General features: G+C 37.0%; 1 protein-coding gene across 2 annotated transcripts; it reads right to left on the bottom strand.

The window, feature by feature from the left end:
- Nucleotides 1–2478: 2478 nt before the first annotated feature.
- bmb (brambleberry) lies at nt 2479–23435 on the bottom strand. Of its 2 annotated transcripts, none has more exons than XM_084397505.1 (13): nt 23305–23435; nt 20425–20678; nt 18201–18329; nt 17850–18035; nt 16116–16338; nt 15851–15967; nt 14569–14748; nt 14282–14488; nt 6296–6440; nt 6106–6149; nt 4487–4605; nt 3002–3102; nt 2479–2827 (listed from the first exon to the last, which is right to left on the bottom strand). In XM_084397505.1, the coding sequence occupies exons 2-13, from the start codon at nt 20662–20664 to the stop codon at nt 2698–2700; spliced, it is 1821 nt and encodes a 606-aa protein (XP_084253631.1). In that variant the 5' UTR covers nt 20665–20678; nt 23305–23435; the 3' UTR covers nt 2479–2697. The 2 variants fall into 2 exon arrangements, with proteins under 2 accessions (XP_084253631.1, XP_084253630.1); XM_084397504.1 differs by having other exon boundaries at nt 3002–3105; nt 23305–23424.
- Between the last annotated feature and the right edge of the window lie 2 nt (nt 23436–23437).

Raw genomic sequence — 23437 nt, 5'->3', positions numbered from 1 at the left:
TCAGAAAAAATGTAGATGTACAAGAAAAGCAAAAGGTGAGTCTCCTTTTAGTCTTTTTACATTTTACACAATTTATGCACTTGAATGTCTCTATTGCTCAGCGTAGATTTGGGATTTACAAAAGGTTTACATTATTACTTTTAGATTACAAGAAGCTAAAGAGTGTTTACCAGGCTATAAAATAATAAACAAATATCAAAATCAATAAAGACAATATTACAATCACTCTCTGTTATTGTGCCACCTTGTGGTGAGAGATATGTATTACAATGTTCATTGAAACAGTGGACACATTACAAAAGGCATTATTTTTTGTAGACTTGAAAATCAGTAATCTTTCATTTTTGCTTTTCAAATGTTCTTCCTGTTACCAATGAGCAATAAAAAATAAATCAGTGAATAAAGAATATATCATCAAAATTTCTTACAGTTTCAAAAACAAAATGAATAAAACAACAAAAAATAATTATTATAAAAATACAAATTCACTTTATCTATAATATTTATCTAGTTTAAAACAGCTGTCAGCTGTTGATATTAAAATATGCAGCAGTGATCCTCTACAGAAAAATCTGAGGATTTTTGCCTACTGATTTTAATACTAATACACCTCTATTAATACAACTTGAACCACTGGCCCCACAACACAGGGAGAAAGTACATGAGGTGTAGAAAATGTGATGGATGCACTTCCTTTGTATGTGAGAAATGCGGTGTTGCCTTGCATGTTGAGCGCTTCAAGAAATTCCATGCAAACCACTAAGACTACCCAGGAGAGAGAGGAGCGGAGGGAGAAGAGAGATAGAAAAAGGGGAGCGGGGAGGACACGTATGGCATAACTTCCCATTCCGAATGTCTTTTGAAAAAAATTGTCTGTATGCACTGTTATTTTTGCTGGATTTTTTGGTTTGTTTTTTTAATACATATAGAAATAATTTTTTCTTCATTCTATTTATTTTTTTCATTAACTTTTAGATTTTTTATACATAATACCCTATTTGGGCAACTTAAAGGCTGCACTTTGTTCTGCACTATATTCCACCAATTCAAGACAAATGTATTTGTTGTTTGTTTATCATACACAAGAGATTATAAGCTAGATGCAGCTTTTTTGGGGTTTGCATCAAATATTCTGTTGACTGTTATATATAATAAATGTGTTTATGAATAAAGATTGATCTGCTGAAAGTAGTTATTTTGAGTTAGATGCCAAATGTTCTCCGCCTATTCAAATTTGACATTGAAGGGGTGCATACAACATATCTGCCCACCGTTAACTATAGTTGCCGCACATTCAAATACGATTTTCAAGAAAAGGAAGAAAAAAAAAACCTGGGGAAAATAAATGCAGAACATGTTCACAGAGGACACTATTAACACAACTATACGCATGAAACCATCCAGAAAAATTTGGCCACAAATGGGTTAATCCTCCTCTGCTGAGATCTTGAGAGATTTAATGTCTTCTTTTCTCTTCAGTTGATTTCATCTAAGGCTGTGTCTGAAGCCAGTTGTAGTTGTGTTTCTGCTCATCTCTTTTTCTGTTCTCCTCTTTTCTCTCAGTGATTCTGCTTGTTAACAGGCTTATTAAGGCTGAGATGACTCCATATTTAATATACAAAGATTTTGTGGCTCAGATAAGGTCCATTTTTGGCTTTTCGTTCATCATTTAATTTTTTAGGAATGAAAAGACAGGTCTTTCTGCAGAATGCCACCAGTATAACAGCAAAAGTGAATAGTTTTGTGTTTTAAGATGATTATTTGTTTGCATGTTTTTATTTTTATTATGAGCCGCTTAAATACGTTTTAAATCTAGAAATATTTCTAGAGAAACACACGTTCTCAAGGTTTTGTATTGGTGCCACTTGAATCTCTGTTACGCAAGGAGAAAGCCACAGTTCAATAGAGATACCGGGGTGTTCTCAGGACCCGAGCTCATCTCAGATGATCCAAAACACAGTGAAAATGTGTCCACGTTTCATTTCATCATCATGAATCATGTCCGAATATAACAAAAGGGGAAATTAAACTATTATAGGCTCATGACTTTAAGTGTATTAAATCAAGAAATCCAAAAAACAAAAAAACACCTGTTTTGGCTTAAAGTATCCCAATAGTATTGTGTCATGAGTATCTTGAATGACATTGAATCGTGACATGAGTATATATTACACCCCAAGTATACTTTTAAAGAGGGTTTTTACAAAATCTGATCACAATGCTCACAGGAGTCACGTTTGAGACGAATGGCATGTTAATACCAGGTGGAAACGGGGCGATTTCAGGCCATGCTCACTCGACCTAGCAGTCTTTAATCCTTCCAGAGATCCGTCAGTCAGCATTCCAGTTCATCAACGTGGCATGCAAAGACACTCATTTTGTGCAACATTTATTCCCAAAAAAAGCTTTAAGGCTTGCAAGACAATACATCTGCAAAAAGCACGCTGAAATCTAGTCAATTTTTGTAAAAAGCGTGCATTGTAATAAAAATTTTCACAATTTATTATAAATAATGCAGAATACATCTAGAAGTAGTACTACTACAACAAACACAATAAAATCCACCATGACTAAAAAACAAAAACAACACTACTATGATCACATAGTTAAGAAGTAAAGAGAAAAGTGCAATGTACATTCAGCAGACGCTTCTGTAAAGAGAAGTCCATTATAAAGAAATGAGTTGTTGAATCTGTTTCAGAGTCGGCTGTAGGAAGTGTGTCCGCCTTCATGAATCCTACAGTAGTCCTGACCCGACACAGCCCTCTTTTTGCACGGCTGACCCAGCCGAGTGACACCGCTGCACAGTGAGCGGCCTGAAAAAGAACTTGACAAAAAAAGAAAAAAGAATTATTATTAAATGCCTATCCATAGCGAGACCAAAGATTTAGAGTCAAAATATTGGATTCCTATAAATCCATTCACATTTGCCCTCTTTATTTAGCTGCAGATAAGTCAATTTTAAGTATAAGTTGACTTTAAGGCTTCAATAAAGCCTCACCTGTTGCTGGCGAGTGAATGGTTGGGGCTTGAGCTTCGCGAGTGACTCACGGTCTCCAACACTCCTCCTAGGTTCCTCAGAGGAACATTCTCCAGCACTGCCTGCTGATCACATAATGCCTTCAAGAACCATTTTCAAAGAACCTTGCAGTTTGCAGTCCATCAAATTATAGCAAAATAAAATTAAATCAAAAATGGTCTCGATATACTGTAAGCAGTTAAAGTCCCCCTGTGGTGAAGATCAAGTTTTTAATGTTTATATGTTTATGTGGTGTTTTTAATATGCTTTAACCCTTTAGAACCTGAAGCTAAAATAGGTGTTTTTCACATAATTTGATTTTTTGACTGTAAAATTCTAAAACAATGTGCTATCTTCATGTGCAAGGTGTCATCTTTTTCAGAAAAAGAAAAGCTTTCAACAAATTACAGTTATTGACCATTATTGTGTGTGGTGAGTTTGTAAACAGAATTTAAATAGAAAAAAAAAAAGAAAAAAAAGAAAAGAATAAATTTACTGATTTTTATTTAGAAAACGAAAGAAACTAACACTTTAAAGTTGACAAGTATATATATATATATTTCATAAGTCTTTGTTACATTGGGTTGCACAGTTTTCATTTAGGACACTTTTTCATACACGCACACATACAAATGCACGCATTCATAGGCACGCACACATTCACATGCACGCACTACATGCTTAGATACGTGAAAGAGTAACAGCCATCCGACTCCCAAATTACATTAGAAATCATCCCAATCCCCTCTTCTGCTGTCTAACACTTCTTTCGCCATGTATTTGTTCGTTTCTTTTATTATTTTATGCAATCCAAAACACTCTAACCTGCCGCGCGTCGTATCTCTCTGTTCAAATCCTTCCATCCCGCGCTGCTGTCATTTGCAGACGGAAAGCATGACATTACTGTAATAAGCCGTATATTGGCGAAAAGCGCACAATGTCTACTTTCAGGAACTATTTGAATTATTTTGATAGTGCAAACGTTTGAAGAGTTACAGTGACATGAATACAGCTTGGTTGGCTGTGTCGTCGACGACACATCTGGTTTTAAAGGGTTAAGACAAACCATGTGTAAATTCATAAGTCGACACCATTGCTGAGTATTTTCTCCTTAAAACTGCAGTGAACCAAAGACAGTCTCAAAAACACGCTTTGAAATCGCTGGTGTTTCTGACGTCACAAACTACCTTGTAGCCAATCAGATCAACGTGTGATCGTCAACCAGTGGATCTCTGAGCTGAGTGAGTGAGTGGAGGCGGGGCTCATTTGCATATTCATAGAACCGTGAATACTAAATGGAGCAAGGGTGTAATTACATTCAAGCTGTTTTAAGAAATTTTCTTCAAGGAATTTTTTTTTTTTAAATATGTAATTTTGTAGGAGTGTAACAATTCATCGATATAAAACGTCTAACGATACGATGCATCGATGCCACACGTAAAAAATCAATCTAACACCACGACTTACCCCTGCGATGCTGTGTCGATTCTTGAGTCTGGGGGTTGAATGGGTGGGTGTGCCTGAAGTTAGATGACTGAACTTTGGATGAGACTCAGATGAAGACATGGCCAGGATGCATGGATCACCTACAGCAAGAAGCTAGACTGTCAACACTTTCTGAACAAAATAACACGTAGTGTTAAAAGTCTAAAAGTTAAAAGTAGAGTCTGTGTGAAAACCCACTACCTGTGTTGTGTTACAAATGTGTTCTGAGGGGTTTTAAGGTGATTATTCAATTCAATTCATAACATGCACCAATGCTACAGTTTTCTATGTCAATCATTTGTTCTGCCTTATATTACATTGTTTAAATTAATACATTTTTAGCTAACTGTGTGATTTGTATATGAACATTTCTGAAATACATCTCTCTTACAGTCACCTCTGATAACAGATCACTATATTGTAATGTGGACTCATGCATTATCTGTAAAGCTGCTTTTAAACGATGTGTATTGTGAAAAGCACTAAACAAATAAGTGTGAATTGAATTAATTCAAACCACATTAGAGTTTGTTTGGAAGCGGAGCGAGACCCATCTTTTCAACTGTCTCGGCCCGCTTGTTTACTACATGTTTTTAATATTAAAATAAGGTTTAGATGGTTGTAAAAGTGCACATTTTATCTCCCTAATCTTTTTGAATGAGCAGCTAGAAGTAGAGAAGCAGAGATATTTCAAAATAAGAATTGCAGTGTATTTCAGGCTTGTTTAAAATTTAAATAAATTTTCTAGATATTACAGATATTTTGATATTTAGCCAACTCTGAAAAATTTGCCAGTTACAACTGAATCCATTTCAATGTAAACACGTGTGGCTTCTCTCTGAAGCCCATCACGGGAAGAAAAGACTAAGAACATTATTTAACACATTCAATATAGAGATTTCACTAGTAATTTTAGCACACTAATTCTCTAGAAACATTTGCGTATCAGCAAAAAACAATAATTAATCAACCTCTAAATCAGGTGTTTTGATTTATTGGTCCATAAACCAATTTCAACACGTGTTTATGGAATAAAAACTGTCTTATTAAATGTCTTAGCATAAAACAGCATAAAACTGAAGTAGAGACAGATATTTTTCCCCCATATTGTGATGTACATTCAAACGTAATGCAAGAGGTAGGTCGGGGACTTGGTTCTATGCATCGCTTGTTGATAGGCTGTTGAGATGTGGGCGTGGCATAAGCATGTAGGGGCGGGGTTTAAACTAATTAAATGATTGGAAAAGTCACCAGAGAGAAGTCAGTAGTCTTGAAAAGAAGGTTTGAACCATAAAAACATATGCACAGATAAATTGTTCACACTAAGATCTATGCGCATTTAGAATAATTTTAATTTCATGCCACCTTTAAACTTGCAGTTGAATGTGAGCCCCAGCCTGCTTAATTAAACAAAATAATAAGAGATACATGATTTATTTTGAGATTGTATGGATTTGTTCTTTATGGACATACGGCATTAAACTTTGTGGGACTTAAAGTTAATAGTTGTAAAAACCCTGTGTAACTCTACATATGAGCAAGCACCATTAACAACATGTATCAGACAGTGGCTGTGAACAAGAGAGACAAGAAGAAAATACCCATCATGAAGCTCTCCACCTCCAAATCACAGTCTGGGTCATTTCTACAGCGAGAAGAACACACACAATTAGCCGTTATATTAAACAACAACAAATAAAGCAAGCATACAACAGCATGTTAAGTGGCTTGGAAGGATGAGAGATGGTTGTTGCAATAGTTAACATTAAGTTTCTGCAATCCTAGACTCACAGGACCGGCGTGGACGAGGACGGTGGGCAGCGCTCTCTCTCTGGGGTCTTCTCTTCACTGGGGCCCAGAGGAGGAAGAGGAGGGCTGCAGGTCTGGCCCTTCATTTTAGACAACGCCCAGAGCACCTGAAGCACAAACCAGCGACCTGGATCACAACAACAAGAACGTCAAGAGGACAGTCATGACCACAGGAGATGAGGGTTGTAAAAGTCATGCATTTAAAGGTGAAACATGGAAGTTGTTGGAACTTTAAATATCTTCTTCCTAGTTTAATGTGCAACTACAGGTCATTTGATGATTCATTTTGCCCAAAATAACAATTCTTTAAAATGTTGCTCTGGTTATTTGAGTATCCAGAGCAGCCCTGATGGCCAATCAGATCAAAGAAAGTTTTAATGGTGAAAGAGTGCAAGGTAAGACGCAAGTAGCTAAACATTTAATATTTGACAACTGTTTTACGACAGAAATGTTAAATGACCAAAAGTAATCAAGTGATGCAAACTACTGGACTACTTTGAACTGGAAATAGATGCTATCGTTTCCATGATTCATGCAATTCATAACTGATGTGATGGGACAAGAAACATGAAATGGAGCCGTTTTCAGCATATCAGGCATTGGATTAAGAGAGAATGTAATCAGTGTTTCTTTCCCACAACATTTTGTGAGGCTGTGAGGGATGAACCTCAGTCCCTCTAGGGGCGGTCCAGGGCATTTCTCCCCAATAAGAAAACTGTATGGCTTAAAGCTAAATGCATCAGTCTGACGCACTTCAAAATTAAGAGCAAAAAGCCTTTGCATTTACTTATAGCTGGACTTTAAAGTAGACTGAGTCCCAGTTCGCACTGGTGTTTTAAAAAGCTAAACAATTTGAATATACTTTTATATCATTATTACTAATATTATTATTACTATTGTACCACAACTACACTGTAAAATAAGTGTACATGGAAACTTTCATAAAAAAAATATATTAAAAAAATCATAATGCAAAGAGTAGCTCCTAAAGACAAAATTCTAAGAAAATTCTTAGAAATGTGGGCGTTTACTCTTAAAATTAAATAAAAATCCTAGTAAAAAAAAAAAAAAGTAATTCAGAAAGCATCTTAACCCTTAAAAGAGGTCTTAAGGTCAAAATTGTTAGGAGTACGGACGAGGACTTAAGAGGCTTAAGAGTATCTTTAGCAGAGGAGAAAATGGCAGAACGACGAAGGAGAAGAAATGTGTTGCAGACAATGGATGACTGAGTTAAGACGCTATAGATTAGATCGTGCAGGGATCATGTTTGTGACAGATCTTATTAGATACACGCTAACATCTCCGACACAGCGCAGAAATGCCGTAGCGCCAGAAATTAATCACTACATTAAGATTTGGCAACTGGGAAAACGCAGCAGTGAAGGTTTGGGTCTGTCACAAGCTTCTGTAAGCAGAGTGATCACACACACAGTTACAGCACTTTCAGAACCTCTTATTGTGTCGCAGTTCATTTCTTTTCCACTGGACATTCCCACCTTGCAGGCTCAAAAAAACAAAACAAAAAAAATGCATTTATGAATATAGCAGGCTTTCCTGGTGCGCACAAGGGGGAATGAACCGTTAATGATTTGCGCTATAAGCTCCCACGTCTGCTTCTTGCCCCGTGCTGTGACACCCAGCCCGAATTTTCCCTTAACGGGGTCATATAATGCCATGTTTGTACAAGCTAATATGATTCTTTAGGGTCTAAATTAAAAGTTTGTAATATACTTTAAATTCTCCTTAGTATTGTAAGAAAACACTCATTTTACCTGGTCAAAAACAGCTCTTTTTTCAGCACGCCGTTTAAGTGCATGTGTCTTTAATGTACACCGTTTTTAATAATAACACAATAACCATAACGCGTTGTTCATTATAAACGTGGGATTATGAATTATATTGAGAACATTGTACATAGAAAACATGCCGTAATGTACCCGAGTGTAAAAATAGCTGTATTCATCGTGAAGCGTGCTAGCGATTTGCAAAGATTAATATAAATATGAATATAAAGGTTAATAAAACGTTACACTCACTTCCTCTTCTGGAGGTGCAGCAGGAACACGAATAGTTGGTACCGATCCTTTTTTCAGGAGCAGCTTCTTAGCAAAACCAGCTTTATACTGACCTAGTTTGTAAAGCAGTCTGGTGTGTGAAATGATTCACGCAAACATGAAAGCATTGTCGCTGATCGTGGGGAATATTCCCTTCGAAAACAAACTCAGCCACTGCGTCTTCAGCGGATTAGGAACATCAAAATGACTGCTGTGTTCATTATTACACCCAAGAACAGAACACTAATCGCTTAGACGCCATTCTGCTCATCAACTACAATGACGCGCGGACTATGATGACAGCTCGCTCACGAGCGAGGGCGGGTCTGTGTTGAAACGCTGCTGTCAATCAACAATCGTGGGAGGGGCGTCCGACCGTGTGACGTCACTAGGTCGAACGGCTTGATTTGAGAGATTGGAAAACATAAGATTAAAAAAAAAACCACTGGATGGATTATCATTTTATGATGGGTGTGTACAGGCACTGCCAACACACATTTCAGTACAATCAACTTGTAAAAGTGCATGTACCATTATATGACCCCTTTAAGGATGGCCTTGTGAACAGTAAACACTGATCCTCTCTCCAGTCAGCCATGTTTGCTACATTATAACCAACAAACCACCACTTAATTAGCCATGTGTAATTGGAAAGAGATGAACAATTTTTCTCATTCTAAGCCAATTAAAATACCTTATAGGAAATTAACAGCATGGTAAATAAAATAAAAAGACTTATATGAGTAGACCCTATACTTAAAATCACTTTTTTTTTCTCAAAAGATTGTGTCAAACATAGCAATGGGGTCAGCCCCGCCTCCTCACTAAGATGAACGTTTTTGTCTTTTCCTTGCTCAGAGTTGCTCGCAGATCGGTCCCGAATCGCTCTTAAGCTAAGACTCCTACATAGAAGTTTAAGATAAATTAGGAGTTTTCTGAGGATTCTTAGAAGCTTTAAGAATACAGGCCCAGGAATGTTTTCAGTCCACTGTTTTGATGGATGACGACTGTAATCAAGATGAAGACCTACAGCAGTCGTACATTAGGCACATAACCAGGGTTGCCAGGTCTGCATAACAAAACTAGCCCAATGACCAGATCTCAAATATCAAAATATGCCACTCCCTTTCCTAAAATACATGTTTTACTGTCACACAAATTGAAAACCACTATATCGTAGTGACCATAGGTCAAAGGCTCCCTACCAGTGGCCCAACTTCACAAAACTTCTATCTTTGGTAGAACATAAAAATAGTTCAATACAAGCATTTTAGTCAAATAGAGTTTATGCCAAGTCAAACCTTTAACCCATGGGGAAAAAAATTAAATAAAGTTTAAAAACATCAGACTTGTAAACCCTGCACGCAATTTCATTATTATTAATGGGAAAAACTGTTATCATGATATTTTTGCATGAGCACATTTCACTATGGGTGAATTTGTCCAAATTCCTGTCTGGCAAGTGTTTTAGGAGGAGGATCTGTGTAGTATCTATACGCAGTCGGGTCAGTGCGGCATCTCCATGTGCTCCTGTTAGGCGTCGCAACTTGACTTTTGTATAAAAATAAAAAAATAAAAAAAATAAAAAAAACCTCTAAAAATGTCACATTTTCCCCTCAAGGTTCTTGTTGTTGCACTCTCTAAATTTTCATAATTTAAAATGTATGTATAATATGGAAGCCCGTTTCCGCCACATTGAGTAAAAAAAAAAAGATTCTTTAAGTCATAATAATGAGAAACTTTCTCATAATAATGACTTAACATCTCATAATAATGAGAAACTTTCTCGTAATAATGACTTAACATCTCGTAATAAAGAGAAACTTTCTCATAATAATGACTTAACATCTCGTAATAAAGAGAAACTTTCTCGTAATAATGAGAAACTTTCTCATAATAATGAGAAACTTTCTCATAATAATGACTTAACATCTCGTAATAATGAGAAACTTTCTCATAATAATGACTTAACATCTCATAATAATGAGAAACTTTCTCGTAATAATGACTTAACATCTCGTAATAATGAGAAACTTTCTCATAATAATGACTTAACATCTCGTAATAAAGAGAAACTTTCTCGTAATAATGAGAAACTTTCTCATAATAATGACTTAACATCTCGTAATAAAGAGAAACTTTCTCGTAATAATGACTTAACATCTCGTAATAATGAGAAACTTTCTCGTAATAATGAGAAACTTTCTCATAATAATGACTTAACATCTCGTAATAAAGAGAAACTTTCTCGTAATAATGAGAAACTTTCTCATAATAATGACTTAACATCTCGTAATAATGAGAAACTTTCTCATAATAATGACTTAACATCTCATAATAATGAGAAACTTTCTCGTAATAATGACTTAACATCTCGTAATAATGAGAAACTTTCTCATAATAATGACTTAACATCTCGTAATAATGAGAAACTTTCTCATAATAATGACTTAACATCTCGTAATAAAGAGAAACTTTCTCGTAATAATGAGAAACTTTCTCATAATAATGACTTAACATCTCGTAATAATGAGAAACTTTCTCATAATAATGACTTAACATCTCATAATAATGAGAAACTTTCTCGTAATAATGACTTAACATCTCGTAATAATGAGAAACTTTCTCATAATAATGACTTAACATCTCGTAATAATGAGAAACTTTCTCATAATAATGACTTAACATCTCGTAATAATGAGAAACTTTCTCATAATAATGACTTAACATCTCATAATAATGAGAAACTTTCTCATAATAATGACTTAACATCTCGTAATAATGAGAAACTTTCTCATAATAATGACTTAACATCTCGTAATAAAGAGAAACTTTCTCGTAATAATGAGAAACTTTCTCATAATAATGACTTAACATCTCGTAATAATGAGAAACTTTCTCATAATAATGACTTAACATCTCGTAATAAAGAGAAACTTTCTCGTAATAATGACTTAACATCTCGTAATAATGAGAAACTTTCTCGTAATAATGAGAAACTTTCTCATAATAATGACTTAACATCTCGTAATAAAGAGAAACTTTCTCATAATAATGACTTAACATCTCGTAATAAAGAGAAACTTTCTCGTAATAATGAGAAACTTTCTCATAATAATGACTTAACATCTCGTAATAAAGAGAAACTTTCTCATAATAATGACTTAACATCTCATAATAATGAGAAACTCTCGTAATAATGACTTATTTTCTCGCACTTCTACGCATGCGCAAAGCAGCGGAGCAGAAGATCAGCTGGTCAAAGCCGTGTAAATGCATCACAGCAAACATGGCACACTCTGCAGTGAATAACATTAATGATAAATTATCAGTATATGAGACGGGCTTCCATAGTCTTTTATTCATTTGTAATATTAATTTGTATTTTTGTGTATGAACAAGTAGCAACACAGAATGTGATCCATGGATTTCAAATAGATGGAGGAATGATAAGACAGCACACCTTTCCAAATCTGTTTAAGAACACTTCATCTAGAAATCTGTGTTTATACAGAACGTGCTTTTTCATTGCTTTTCTAGGCATACGCGCACTAGACGGACGTTGCGCTCGCTCTTTTGCAGCGTCTCGCGCATGACACGGCGTTCTAAAAACGCGGCGCTCAATTGAAAAGTTCAGCTTTTAAAAACACGTCTCGACCTTGCGTTTTCCCCCATTCCACTGCCCACTTATGTGTAAATGTCCCCAAAGTCATAAACATCTTAAACGTGAATTCTGTATTGATATCTTCCAGATGAACCTGCACATCAAATATCCTAGAAGTATCTGCAAAATACGTGTTATATTAACACACAATACCCATATATTTTATGAAGATGTTACACTTAAACTTGACGAATGAATGTAATATTCCAACTTTAATCTGATAGTTTTGTAAATTCATGTAACAATTTCCATCGGTGTGCACAAGCAGGCGTCCGATCGTTACCATGGTAACCGTCCTGCTTCTGCATTCCACTTTCACACCTTATCGTGCGCATGGAAAAGTATGGAAGATATATTATAGGCCTACTGATTATGTTATTTAATGATACTACAGATTGCACTTAGTAGATCACACTGACTTAATGAAATCAACTGTTTTGCAGAGCGTGCCATTTTTGCTGTGATGCATTTACACGGCTTTGACCAGCGGATGTCGCTAGTGTGGCACGCTCTTCTGCTCCGCTGCTTTGCGCATGCGTAGAAGTGAGAGAAAATAAGTCATTATTACGAGAAAGTTTCTCATTATTACGAGATGTTAAGTCATTATTTCGAGAAAGTTTCTCATTATTACGAGATGTTAAGTCATTATTTCGAGAAAGTTTCTCATTATTACGAGATGTTAAGTCATTATTACGAGAAAGTTTCTCATTATTACGAGAAAGTTTCTCATTATTATGAGAAAGTTTCTCATTATTACAAGAAAGTTTCTCATTATTACGAGATGTTAAGTCATTATTTTGAGAAAGTTTCTCATTATTACGAGATGTTAAGTCATTATTACGAGAAAGTTTCTCATTATTACGAGAAAGTTTCTCATTATTACAAGATGTTAAGTCATTATTATGAGAAAGTTTCTCGTTATTACAAGAAAGTTTCTCATTATTACAAGAAAGTTTCTCATTATTACGAGATGTTTAAGTCATAATTACGAGAAAGTTTCTCATTATTTTGAGATGTTAAGTCATTATTACGAGAAAGTTTCTCATTATTACGAGATGTTAAGTCATTATTACGAGAAAGTTTCTCATTATTATGACTTAAAGAATCTTTTTTTTTTTTACTCAACGTGGCGGAAACGGGCTTCCATAGTATAAAGTATTTTTTTCTTAAGATTTAAAATTGTTATAATTTATCAGATTTTTCATGTGCACTTTGGTATGGTGAATTATATGGACTCATTACCTCAGGGTTATTTGGAGTCCTTTTAAAAAAAGACAGATCTTGAAGAAAGGCAAGTTTCATTAGGAAATGGTGGCAGGCGACACAGCCTAGGTAATTAATGTGAAACACTGGTGTGTATGCGAAACACTGTACAATAGAGTATTTGCGAGTTACGTCACCGTCGGCTGGAGGGACTGCAGTGACACACACAGTGGCAAAAGACTGAGTGGCAGCATTGGTTTTCAGCGTGAATGCCGTGAAAAACACAAAACATCTAAAACAGGAAAGAGCTTTGAGACGGACTCTATAAATAGATTTGACAAGAAATCTGAGGTATATTTTTACAGACTGCTGAAAACTACAGAACAGAGAAATAAAATGTATCGCTGCAGTTCATAGAAGCAACTGGATCCAGGCATCGAAAGTTATTTTGTGTCAGTATGCTGAATTTTGGGGTAAAATCACACACTATATATTGTATTGTTATATATTATATTGACATCAATTAAATATTTGCCATCGTATATTCTGCGTAAATCTGATTTTTTTTAAATAAACACTGACAAATAACTATACAAGTTTTAGGGCTGGATGACATGACAATATATAACATTGATGAGTGATCACATGGATTTAGACCTATATAGTATTTATATAAAGCATTCACAGGCAAATTTGCTTTATGCATTTCCCCTGCGTGGAAATCAGGCTCATTTAAATGTCAGGAAACACGATTCCTGATGCATGTCAATATCCACGGATAACTGGATCTTTAAAACACTATATCGAGTCCAACCTTTAGTTTAAACTGATAATCGTTTGTTTTACTGTCGTTTTCGCAGTTTCCCCTATTAACTCCAGTCACGCAGCAGCTCTTCTGCCTCTCAGTCCAGCTGAGGGAGTGTGTAGCCAAGGAAAAACCATAACAGATCTAACCTAACTTGTCTTGTATACAAGCACTTCACTAACTTCATAAGGTGTCAGCAGTGTTGCAGGAACGACACACTGTTCTCAGTGCAGATAAAGTACCTAGTGATAGTGTGAACAGCAGCAGAGAGAGCGAGACCAGGTCGAGCGCAGACTGCTGGTTGATCTCTGCGATGGCATTGATGGGGACGGTGAGGAGCAGAGAGACGCGGGAGAACGTGGCGCACTGCAGGAACGACAGCAGAACCGCACACAACAGGAAGAACCCAGCGTGCATCACACACGTCCACAGAGCACGCAGGCTCAGGCCTAGGAGGAGAACTCAACATTTATCAACAACATTACAATAGGATTATTGTTGAGCTGTGCACAAGTGAATGAACAAGTACCTGCCCAGCCAAGGTAGCCTTGGATCAAATGCAGTCTGTCCTCCAGTCGATTCTGCATGTTGTCCAGATACCGGAGCATGTATCCCAGAGTGCCGTTCATGCGCTCCAGTTTACCGGCGAGCTCAGAGTAGAAGAGAGCCGTGGCGTTCTGCTGCTGGAGGAAGCCCTTCAGATTGAGCTCTGCATCATGGGATCAACACAAACACCATCATTTCAGCTTAGCTGCCAAGACAGGGCATTCTGGGAAATCTAGGATGTTTTGAAGGAAATTTTGGCTGTACACAGTACCAGTCAAAAGTTTGGAATAATTAGGTTTTTATGATACACTTTATTTTAAGGTGTCATTGTTACAGTATGATTATATATTTAAATACTGAGTAATATTAACAAACAACATGTGTACTTACTATAGGGTTAGGAATAGGGTTTGATTGAGGGTTAGTTGCAATTATTTAATAATGCAATTAATTGAATATGCATAATTTACTGTTATTAATATGGTAAGTACATGTAACATGTAACAAGGACACTGTAAAGTAAAGTGAAGTGGATCAAAACCTTTCAAAGTTATACATGAATTTTGAACAATACCCGTTCTTGTCTTAGGACAACTTTGATTAACTTTTCGATCCACTTCAAATGTTGACTACTGTAGTAATATTGTAAAATATTACCACAATTTAAAATAACTGTTTTCTATGTAAATATATTTTCAGATGTAATTTATTCCTGTGATCAAAGCTGAATTTTCAGCATCATTACTCCAGTCTTCAGTGTCACATGATCCTTCAGAAATCATTCTAATATGATGAGTTGTGGAAACCATGAGAAAAGTATTTTAATTTTTTTTTATTTAGCCAAGACACATTCAATTTATCAAAAGTGACTAAAGACATTTAGAACAACACTAATATCACAGTTTTCAACAAGCAGCAACACCGTTTCCAACATTGTTAATAATAAGATCCATTATTAATAATTGAGCACCAATAATAACTGAGCATCAAATCATCATATTAGAATGATTTCTGAAGGATCATGTGACACTAAAGACTGGAGTAATGATGCTGAAAATTCAGCTTTGATCACAGGAATAAATTACATTAACAAAATAGAAGACACCTTAGATTGTAGTATTTCACAATATTACCGTTTTTACTGTATTTCTGATCAAATAAATGCAGCCTTAGTAAGCAGAAGACATGTTGTAAACACTTAAAACATAAAAACAGGAAATTATTCCAAACTCCTGACAGGAAGTGTAGCATTGGCGAGTAATCACCCATTTTATGGTAGATGTCCTGAGCACTTCCTCGGACCACAGCCAGGTCCTCAAGAATCGCCTGATGTCCGTCCTGCACTTCTGCAGTCTGATCCTTCAGCTGCCCACTTACGTTCTCTGCAAACGTGACACGGACATGACGAAGCGCTCGAGAACCGCGAACAATCAAATATGACTGCAGAGAGCATTAACCAAGCCATTATGGATACATTTTAAACGCGGACACAGTGAGAATTCACAGCTCATGTGTCTATCTGTGACTGACCCATCCTCTGTGTAATGCCCTGGATTAACTGAGCCACCAGCTGCTGCCCGGTGCTGATGAGAGCCTTCTCCTGGGCCAGTCTCTGCAGGTTTTCACTGATGGAGGAGTCGAGCTGCTCCTGGCCTTCCTTCAGGACCACTTGCTGGAGCTGTAGAGCACTGTGACCCTCCAGAAGCTTGTCCAGGGACGCCGCGGTCATTTCCCTCAGCTCGTTCTGACCCTCCTGCAGACCAACACCAATACAGAACCATTAAACACTCATCCAATAATCATCCATAATTATCCAATAGTAATCCAATAACCAATAAGAATCAGATGGGATTAAAGCAAGAAAAAAGCGTATCTATTAAGGCCAATTCATACCGCACAAACAAACAGGTTTGTTGGGTTTTGTCTGATCAGTGTCTGTTGACGAAGGTCAGGGTTTGTTTTCAACATGTTCAATCAGTGTTTGAATATTGTTGAATATTTTTCTTCAAATTCTAAATCCAATTGCCAACTTGTTTGCTGGTGTTTGTTTGCCGTTTGTCTGCGCGGTGTGAATTGGTCTTTAATCTACTCGTGGATTGTGGAGGACTATTCCTCTCTAGAGACACAGCTGACACTACTGGGACGGGAAGTTAAAGGGTTAGTTCACCCAAAAACACATTCTGACATCATTTACTCAAAATCATGTCATTCCAAACCCATCTGACATTCGCTCATCTTTGAAACATTTTGAATGAAACCTTAGAGATTTATGTCCCTTCACTGAAAGTCCATTCTATTCCACCAAAGAAGTTTATATCATGGATTACATTTATTATGTCTTGATGAATCGAGCGGTTTAACCAAAGACTTCTGAAGAGACACGATCGCTAAGAACAGATTTAATCTAGGCATTTATTCACATCTTGTAGAAACATTGATCAATGCACAAACGTAGCCGGCATTTTGACAGTCAAAAATAGTCGATCTCCGAATGCAACGTATCAGGGAGGAGAGTAAAGATGGAAAGCTCCTAAAGCTTAGCTCCATATAAATTCACGGATAATTTGTCGTTTTGTCGTTAGTGAAAATCAATATTGACCTTGTATTTGAAAAAGGACTAATCCTGGCTTAATCTAAACCCTGTCTGTGGAACCGGACCATTGTGTTTCAGAGATGAATAAAAGTCCTATGGGTTTGGAACGACTTGAGCGCGAGTAATTTTAGGGTGAACTAACCCTTTCAGTTTTGAGAGAATCTACAGACAGGCCAAAGGTAAAGCATATTTTTCAAATATGTTATTTGTTATTATTGCTGTAATCTTTAGTACAATAGTGTTAACCAGCATTAAATACTGCCAACATTTTCGAAAAGCTGCCTTACCAACAGCAGTAACCTATAAAAATTAAAAAAGTCCAAATCGTTACTGGACAGTCAGTTAACATTCTGGAACTGAACGATCTTTCTTTGGAGGAGCACGACATGGCGTGTTCAAAGCCAATTCACACTGAACCGATAGGCGGCAACAGCCACTTCATCAGGTTTTGTGGGATCAGTGTGTAACCCCTGTCTGTGTCTGTTGGCATTGGTCAACACTCGTTTGCACATCAGCCGTTGAAAACAAGCGCCGACCAACAGCAACAGATGTTTGTCAGGTTGTGGAACGTCTGAGAAGTGCCGTACTGTAATGTGGCGATTGTCTGCAGTGGAGTGTGAATTGGCCTTAAGTATATATATATATATATTTTTACACAATTTACAACACACCTTTAGATCTTTCATAGCATGCAGTTGACTAGTTGCGGTGGAAATCAGGGCGTTGACGGTTAGCTCCGCTCGCTTGCGAAAGTGCTGCTGGCGCGTGGCATAACACACGGCGCGCGCTCGGTTACTGACAATGTGATACGCGTTCCATGTGTCTGAGTCCATGTCCGCTGTGCACTCCTTTAAAGACTGCAGAGAGAGAGAGAGAGGGAGAGATATCCATTATTCATTTAATCCGACTCAGTTAATTCTAGATGCTAAGCGCTGCACAACTAGAAGTGCTTGTTTTTACTGGCAGAATGACAAGCATTTAACTGAAAAACAGTTCAGCAGGTTCAGGACCGTTGACCATACCATTTGTTCAGTGCAAGGGTAAGTCCTGCGCCCCTCCACCTCTGATTGGCAGTTGAACAAAGCCACGCCCAGTTTGGCCAACTGCTCTTCTGACAGGCCGCTGCAAGTCGCTTTGAGCTGAGCAACAACCTGTTAAAAAAAGCAGAATACAATATGACTGTGGACAGAATAACTTACAATTTAAAGTCTGCATGAAGTGGCTTGATGAACACAGTGTTGGTGTATTCACGCATTTACGATTGAAAAAACAGGCTAGTTTGAGATCACCATTGATCACTGCAAGATGATGGTCCGATTTGCTCGGATGTTAATCTGACACGTGCCAAAAAAAAGTATAATGCTTGACTTTATTAAACTAAAAAGGTGTGGAAAACACGCATTTAGGAGAAAAATAAAATACTTTGGGTGTCTTGTTCATTATATTTAATTTTCATATCATATACAAGAAGTGAGAATTGTACATCTTTTGAGTGGAAGCAAAAACATGCTGTTTGTCTTTAAATGAAAATGATCTGCTGCTCCTTAGGAATAAATTAAGATATGAATAAAAATGAACTTGATCAAAAGAGAAAAACAAAACAAACTAAAATAAACAGATCTATACTGTCTGAATCATTCACTATGCTCTACATAATGTACTATGTTCCAGAAACTATATAAAAATAAAAATAAATCAGTAAACGTATGAACAAGTGACCGATTTCAGACGCAGCTTTAGCCTAGCTTTTTTTTTTTTGATAGTGTAGGGGGCGGGACGCTCCAGATATTAGAGCATTTGATTGGACAATCTGATGACAAGCCGAAGTGCAGAATGACAATTTTCATAATGACTTTATTAGCACTACGCAAGTAAGAGTATGTTTACACAACAATGATGTACTAAAAATGGAAACGGTTTTCCTTTGCGTTTTTTCGCATACAGACGACAACATTGTCAAAACGGATCCGTGAAAATGACTAAAAACGCTGTATTATTCATGCCAGGCCAGTAGTTGGCGATGTTAAGAGCTTTGTAATGTCGACTTTGTAAAGAAACATTACACGCCTATACAAGTAGACCTAATACGCATGTGCATGACATCACCGTTTTCACAAATTCGCGTTTTTGTAATTTTATACAGAGATGATAACGGTATCATTTTCAAAGACTTGCACGTTGAAACCCGTGTTGTGCAAAATGTGCTTTTCAATGACCATAACATAAGATTGTCATTGACAGTAACCTAAAACAAAAAAGCAGCTAATATATTTTCATGTATAAAGACATTACTGTAAAAAACTATTATAAAAGCATGTACAATATTATTTGGGAAATATTTATTTTTAGATAATGTTACATCAATTTATTCATTTTCTTGATTAAAATTTTACTTTTGTTTTAGTTCAAATTCAGGTAGTTAATATTAGTCTATTTATTTATAATTTTTGCCACATACAACATTAAAAGCTTGATTTAAACCACAGGGGGACTTTAAAAAAATACATGAAATGACCACTATCACCAGAAGATGGCAGCACTTGTTTGACCATTTCCTCTCCCTTACATATAGAAAAATAGAAAGTAACAGTCTCATGAAAAACAAAACTTTTCTTCAAATTGTGACTTAATTACACATTAAAAGTTCAAACGTGCTGCGTAACATGAGAATGAACCTCACTGGTTCAAGGGACCATGCTTGAGCTTCTGTTTACCACACCTGATGTTTGAGTTGATGAATATATGTGAAAAGGCATAAATCAAATATTTTCATCATATAAAGCGATCAAGTCTCTTCAGAAAAATTTGGACTAACCCACTCAATTAATATGGATTAGTCTCAATCTCCAAATGCACTTTTGAAATATCAAAGTGGTAGTTGTGTTGCGTAGCGGTCTATGGAGGGACAGAAAGCTCTCAGATTTCATTAAAAGATCTTCATTTGTGTTCCGAAGATGAACGAAAGTCTTACGGATTTGGAAAAATATGAGGGCGAGTAATTAATGACATTACTTTCATTTTTTAGTTAACTATCCCTTTAAAACTTTGAGCAACATTTACTTTAGCAGCGACATGCACACTGATTTTCATTTTTTGTGGAATTCTTCAAACATGCCATCATATAAATAAGTTTAGTTACATCTTAGCTTCTGCTGTGGACTCAAAATTGCTAAAAGAATCATGCTATAATAGTGAAGACATGTGCTGAATATTTTTGTATGGTAAAACTAGTGCACACAGACTTACCCTGAAATGGCAGCTGTCCAGAGGACTGAGCTCCATCTGCTTTGCTTCAGCCAAAAACTTCTCATCAACAACACTGATTTCGAAGGCAGGGGTCTCTCCCTGCAGCAGAATAGAGGAGAGCGGCTCTGGAGGAGGAGCAGGAGCTGGTTCTGCTTCTGGCTTCTTCAGCCAGTCAAAGAAAGCTTCCACCTCGCCGTACTGCATACTTAACAGCCACAGCATCACAAACCAGAGACCCATCCTCAGAAATGACCCTGCACACAGGGCAAATGAAAACAGAAAATCAGGAGGGAAATAAAGGTTAAAAAAAAAAAAAAAAAAAAGCGACTACACATATAACATGTGGCATGCTGAGCATTTGAAACCACCCTGTGTGCACCATTGGCTGTATACTAGTGTGGCATTAGTTTAAGTGTGCACCATTGCCAGTATACTAGTGTGGCATTAGTTTAAGTGTGCACCATTGCCAGTATACTAGTGTGGCATTAGTTTAAGTGTGCACCATTGCCAGTATACTAGTGTGGCATTAGTTTAAGTGTGCACCATTGGCTGTATACTAGTGTGGCATTAGTTTAAGTGTGCACCATTGCCAGTATACTAGTGTGGCATTAGTTTAAGTGTGCACCATTGCCAGTATACTAGTGTGGCATTAGTTTAAGTGTGCACCATTGGCTGTATACTAGTGTGGCATTAGTTTAAGTGTGCACCATTGCCAGTATACTAGTGTGAGAGTTTAAGTGTGCACCATTAGTCCAGGCATTTTACGCCAAAATGGGGGTCAACCTTGAACAAATTGCAACAGAAGCAAACTCAACTGAGTTTGTATCCTCAATATGTCCTGAGTAAGAAAAAAAAAAAAAGCCCCGAAGAATCCCATTAGGGGAAAGTTTTGAAAAAGACCCATATCCTATTCATACGCCTATTCATTCTTTTTCTTTCAATTTTAACCTATACAGTAAAGGTTGACAAATAACAGTGAAATACTTAATGTTAAGGTCTGAATGGAACCATTTAGGCTACCCATGAGCATTAATACATAGGCAGGAAGAAGTACTTCAGAAACCAGCCTTTATTAATTATTATTGCAGAGATGGGGTTTGGGGCTGGGTCTGTGGGACTGTTTATGGGGATTCATTTTTTATTTTGCCTACCTTTTGTCTTCTGCATTCTCCTTACCATTGTCTCCTGTTCTTCCCTCAGACTCGTCCCCCAGAAACAGTCCCACAGATCCAGCCCCAAACCCCATCTCCTAAAAATTAATAAAGGCTGTTTTTTCTTCCTGCCTCTATGTATTAATGCTCATGGGTAGCCTAAATGGGTTCCATTCAGACCTTAACATAGAGACAGAGCGCAACGCGTCATAATCTGAAGACCACGCCCACCAAGGGGGAAAACAATCCAGCCGTCTCCATTGACTTTGCATTGCGAGAGGCTGCCTCCTTGTCATTTCTTGCTTCTAACAAAAGACAGAAAAATGCCTAAAAGCTGCTGTGTGACAAGGTGTACAGCAAACAAGCTAAGAAACTCAGAAATAAGTTTCCATAAGCTGTCGACCCCAAAAAACTAGCGTTTGAGGACATAAAAGTGGATAAAGGCTGGAACGAATGGGTAAATTGTCGGATCCTGACACTCAGTATGCACTAAAAATACACTACGTGTGCAGTAAGTTAAACATTTGGTCACTGGTGAGTCAAATATCCAAATGTCAGTTTTATATATTATATTTCTGTAAGATAAACTATCCTGTGTAGCCGATTATGGTCTCCTCCAGCGGGCGTACGTTAGTTCTCAGAGTAATGAGACACGTGACGCTCTGTCTCAACTGCCTGTATCCACTTTTATGTCCTAAACACTCGTTTTTTGGGGTCGAGAGCTAATAAAAACTTATTTCTGGGTTTTTTAGCTTGTTTGCTGTACACCTTGTCACACAGCAGCTTTTAGGCATTTTTCTGTCTTTTGTTAGAAGCAAGAAATGACAAGGAGGCAGCCTCTCGCAATGCAAAGTCAATGGAGACGGCTGGATTGTTTTCCCCCCGGGTGTGGGCGTGGCCTAAATACGCTCAACAAGATTCAACAAGACATTTTCAACTATACCCAATGTTTAGATCTGTTGTAGTATTTATGCAAATTAGCACATACGTAATTAGATTATGCACCATCCATGTTAACAAACAATGAATTTTTTTTTTGTCTTGATGCAAGTATCAACTCAGTAATTTTCATGGTGATATCTACAGTTTTTATCCTATTCACATGAGAAAAAGAATGAATAGGCGTATGAATAGGATATGGGTCTTTTTCGAAACTTTCCCCTAACGGGATTCTTCGGGACTTTTTTTTTTTTTTTTACTCAGGACATATTGAAGATACAAAATCAGTTGAGTTTGCTTCTGTTGCAATTTGTTCAACCTTTTTTCATAGAATGGCTGGACTACATTGCCTGTATAGTAGTGTGGCATTAGTTTAAGTGTGCACCATTGCCAGTATAGTAGTGTGACATTAGTTTAAGTGTGCACCATTGCCAATATAGTAGTGTGATGTGACAGTTTAAGTGTGCACCATTGCCAGTATACTAGTGTGGCATTAGTTTAAGCCATTGGTTGTATACTGTGGTCTGGCACTGGGATAGTGGGATTGGAACATGCCCGGGCTTGGCTCTCACAGCAGACTAGAATCACAGTGAATCGGACAGTGAAAACGTTCAGATTGCACACATCTCACTAATACATCGTGCATCGCTGACTTTACAAACTGCATAACAATCTGCATGTTATTCGGAAATGCATGTTATAAGATTAGGCTAGTTGAAGATATATATTCAAATTTACGATTTAATTCAGATATACTGACCGTCCGAAATAACACATTCTCTTGACTTACCTTAAAATGCGCCACACAGACTGCTCTACGAATCCCAAATGAGATTAATCCATCAACCCTTTCGCTGAATAGTGAATAAACTCCAAACGCTCTTGTAAGGATTCAACTGTTTAAATGGACTCACATCAGCCAA

The sequence above is a fragment of the Rutilus rutilus genome (genome assembly GCF_951802725.1).
Source record: "Rutilus rutilus genome assembly, chromosome: 23".
NCBI lineage: Eukaryota > Metazoa > Chordata > Actinopteri > Cypriniformes > Leuciscidae > Rutilus > Rutilus rutilus.
This window is presented reverse-complemented; position numbering and strand designations above follow the sequence as displayed.

Bases quoted from the DNA above. Each gene is read 5' to 3' on its own strand.
- bmb (XM_084397504.1), bottom strand. From the start codon at position 20,664: ATGGGTCTCTGGTTTGTGATGCTGTGGCTGTTAAGTATGCAGTACGGC. The intron at 18,330-20,424 runs GTAAGTCTGTGT...TTTTTTTAACAG, and splicing joins TGGACAGCTGCCATTTCAGG to GTTGTTGCTCAGCTCAAAGC. The intron at 2,828-3,001 runs GTGAGGCTTTAT...TTTTTTGTCAAG, and splicing joins CATTCACTCGCCAGCAACAG to TTCTTTTTCAGGCCGCTCAC.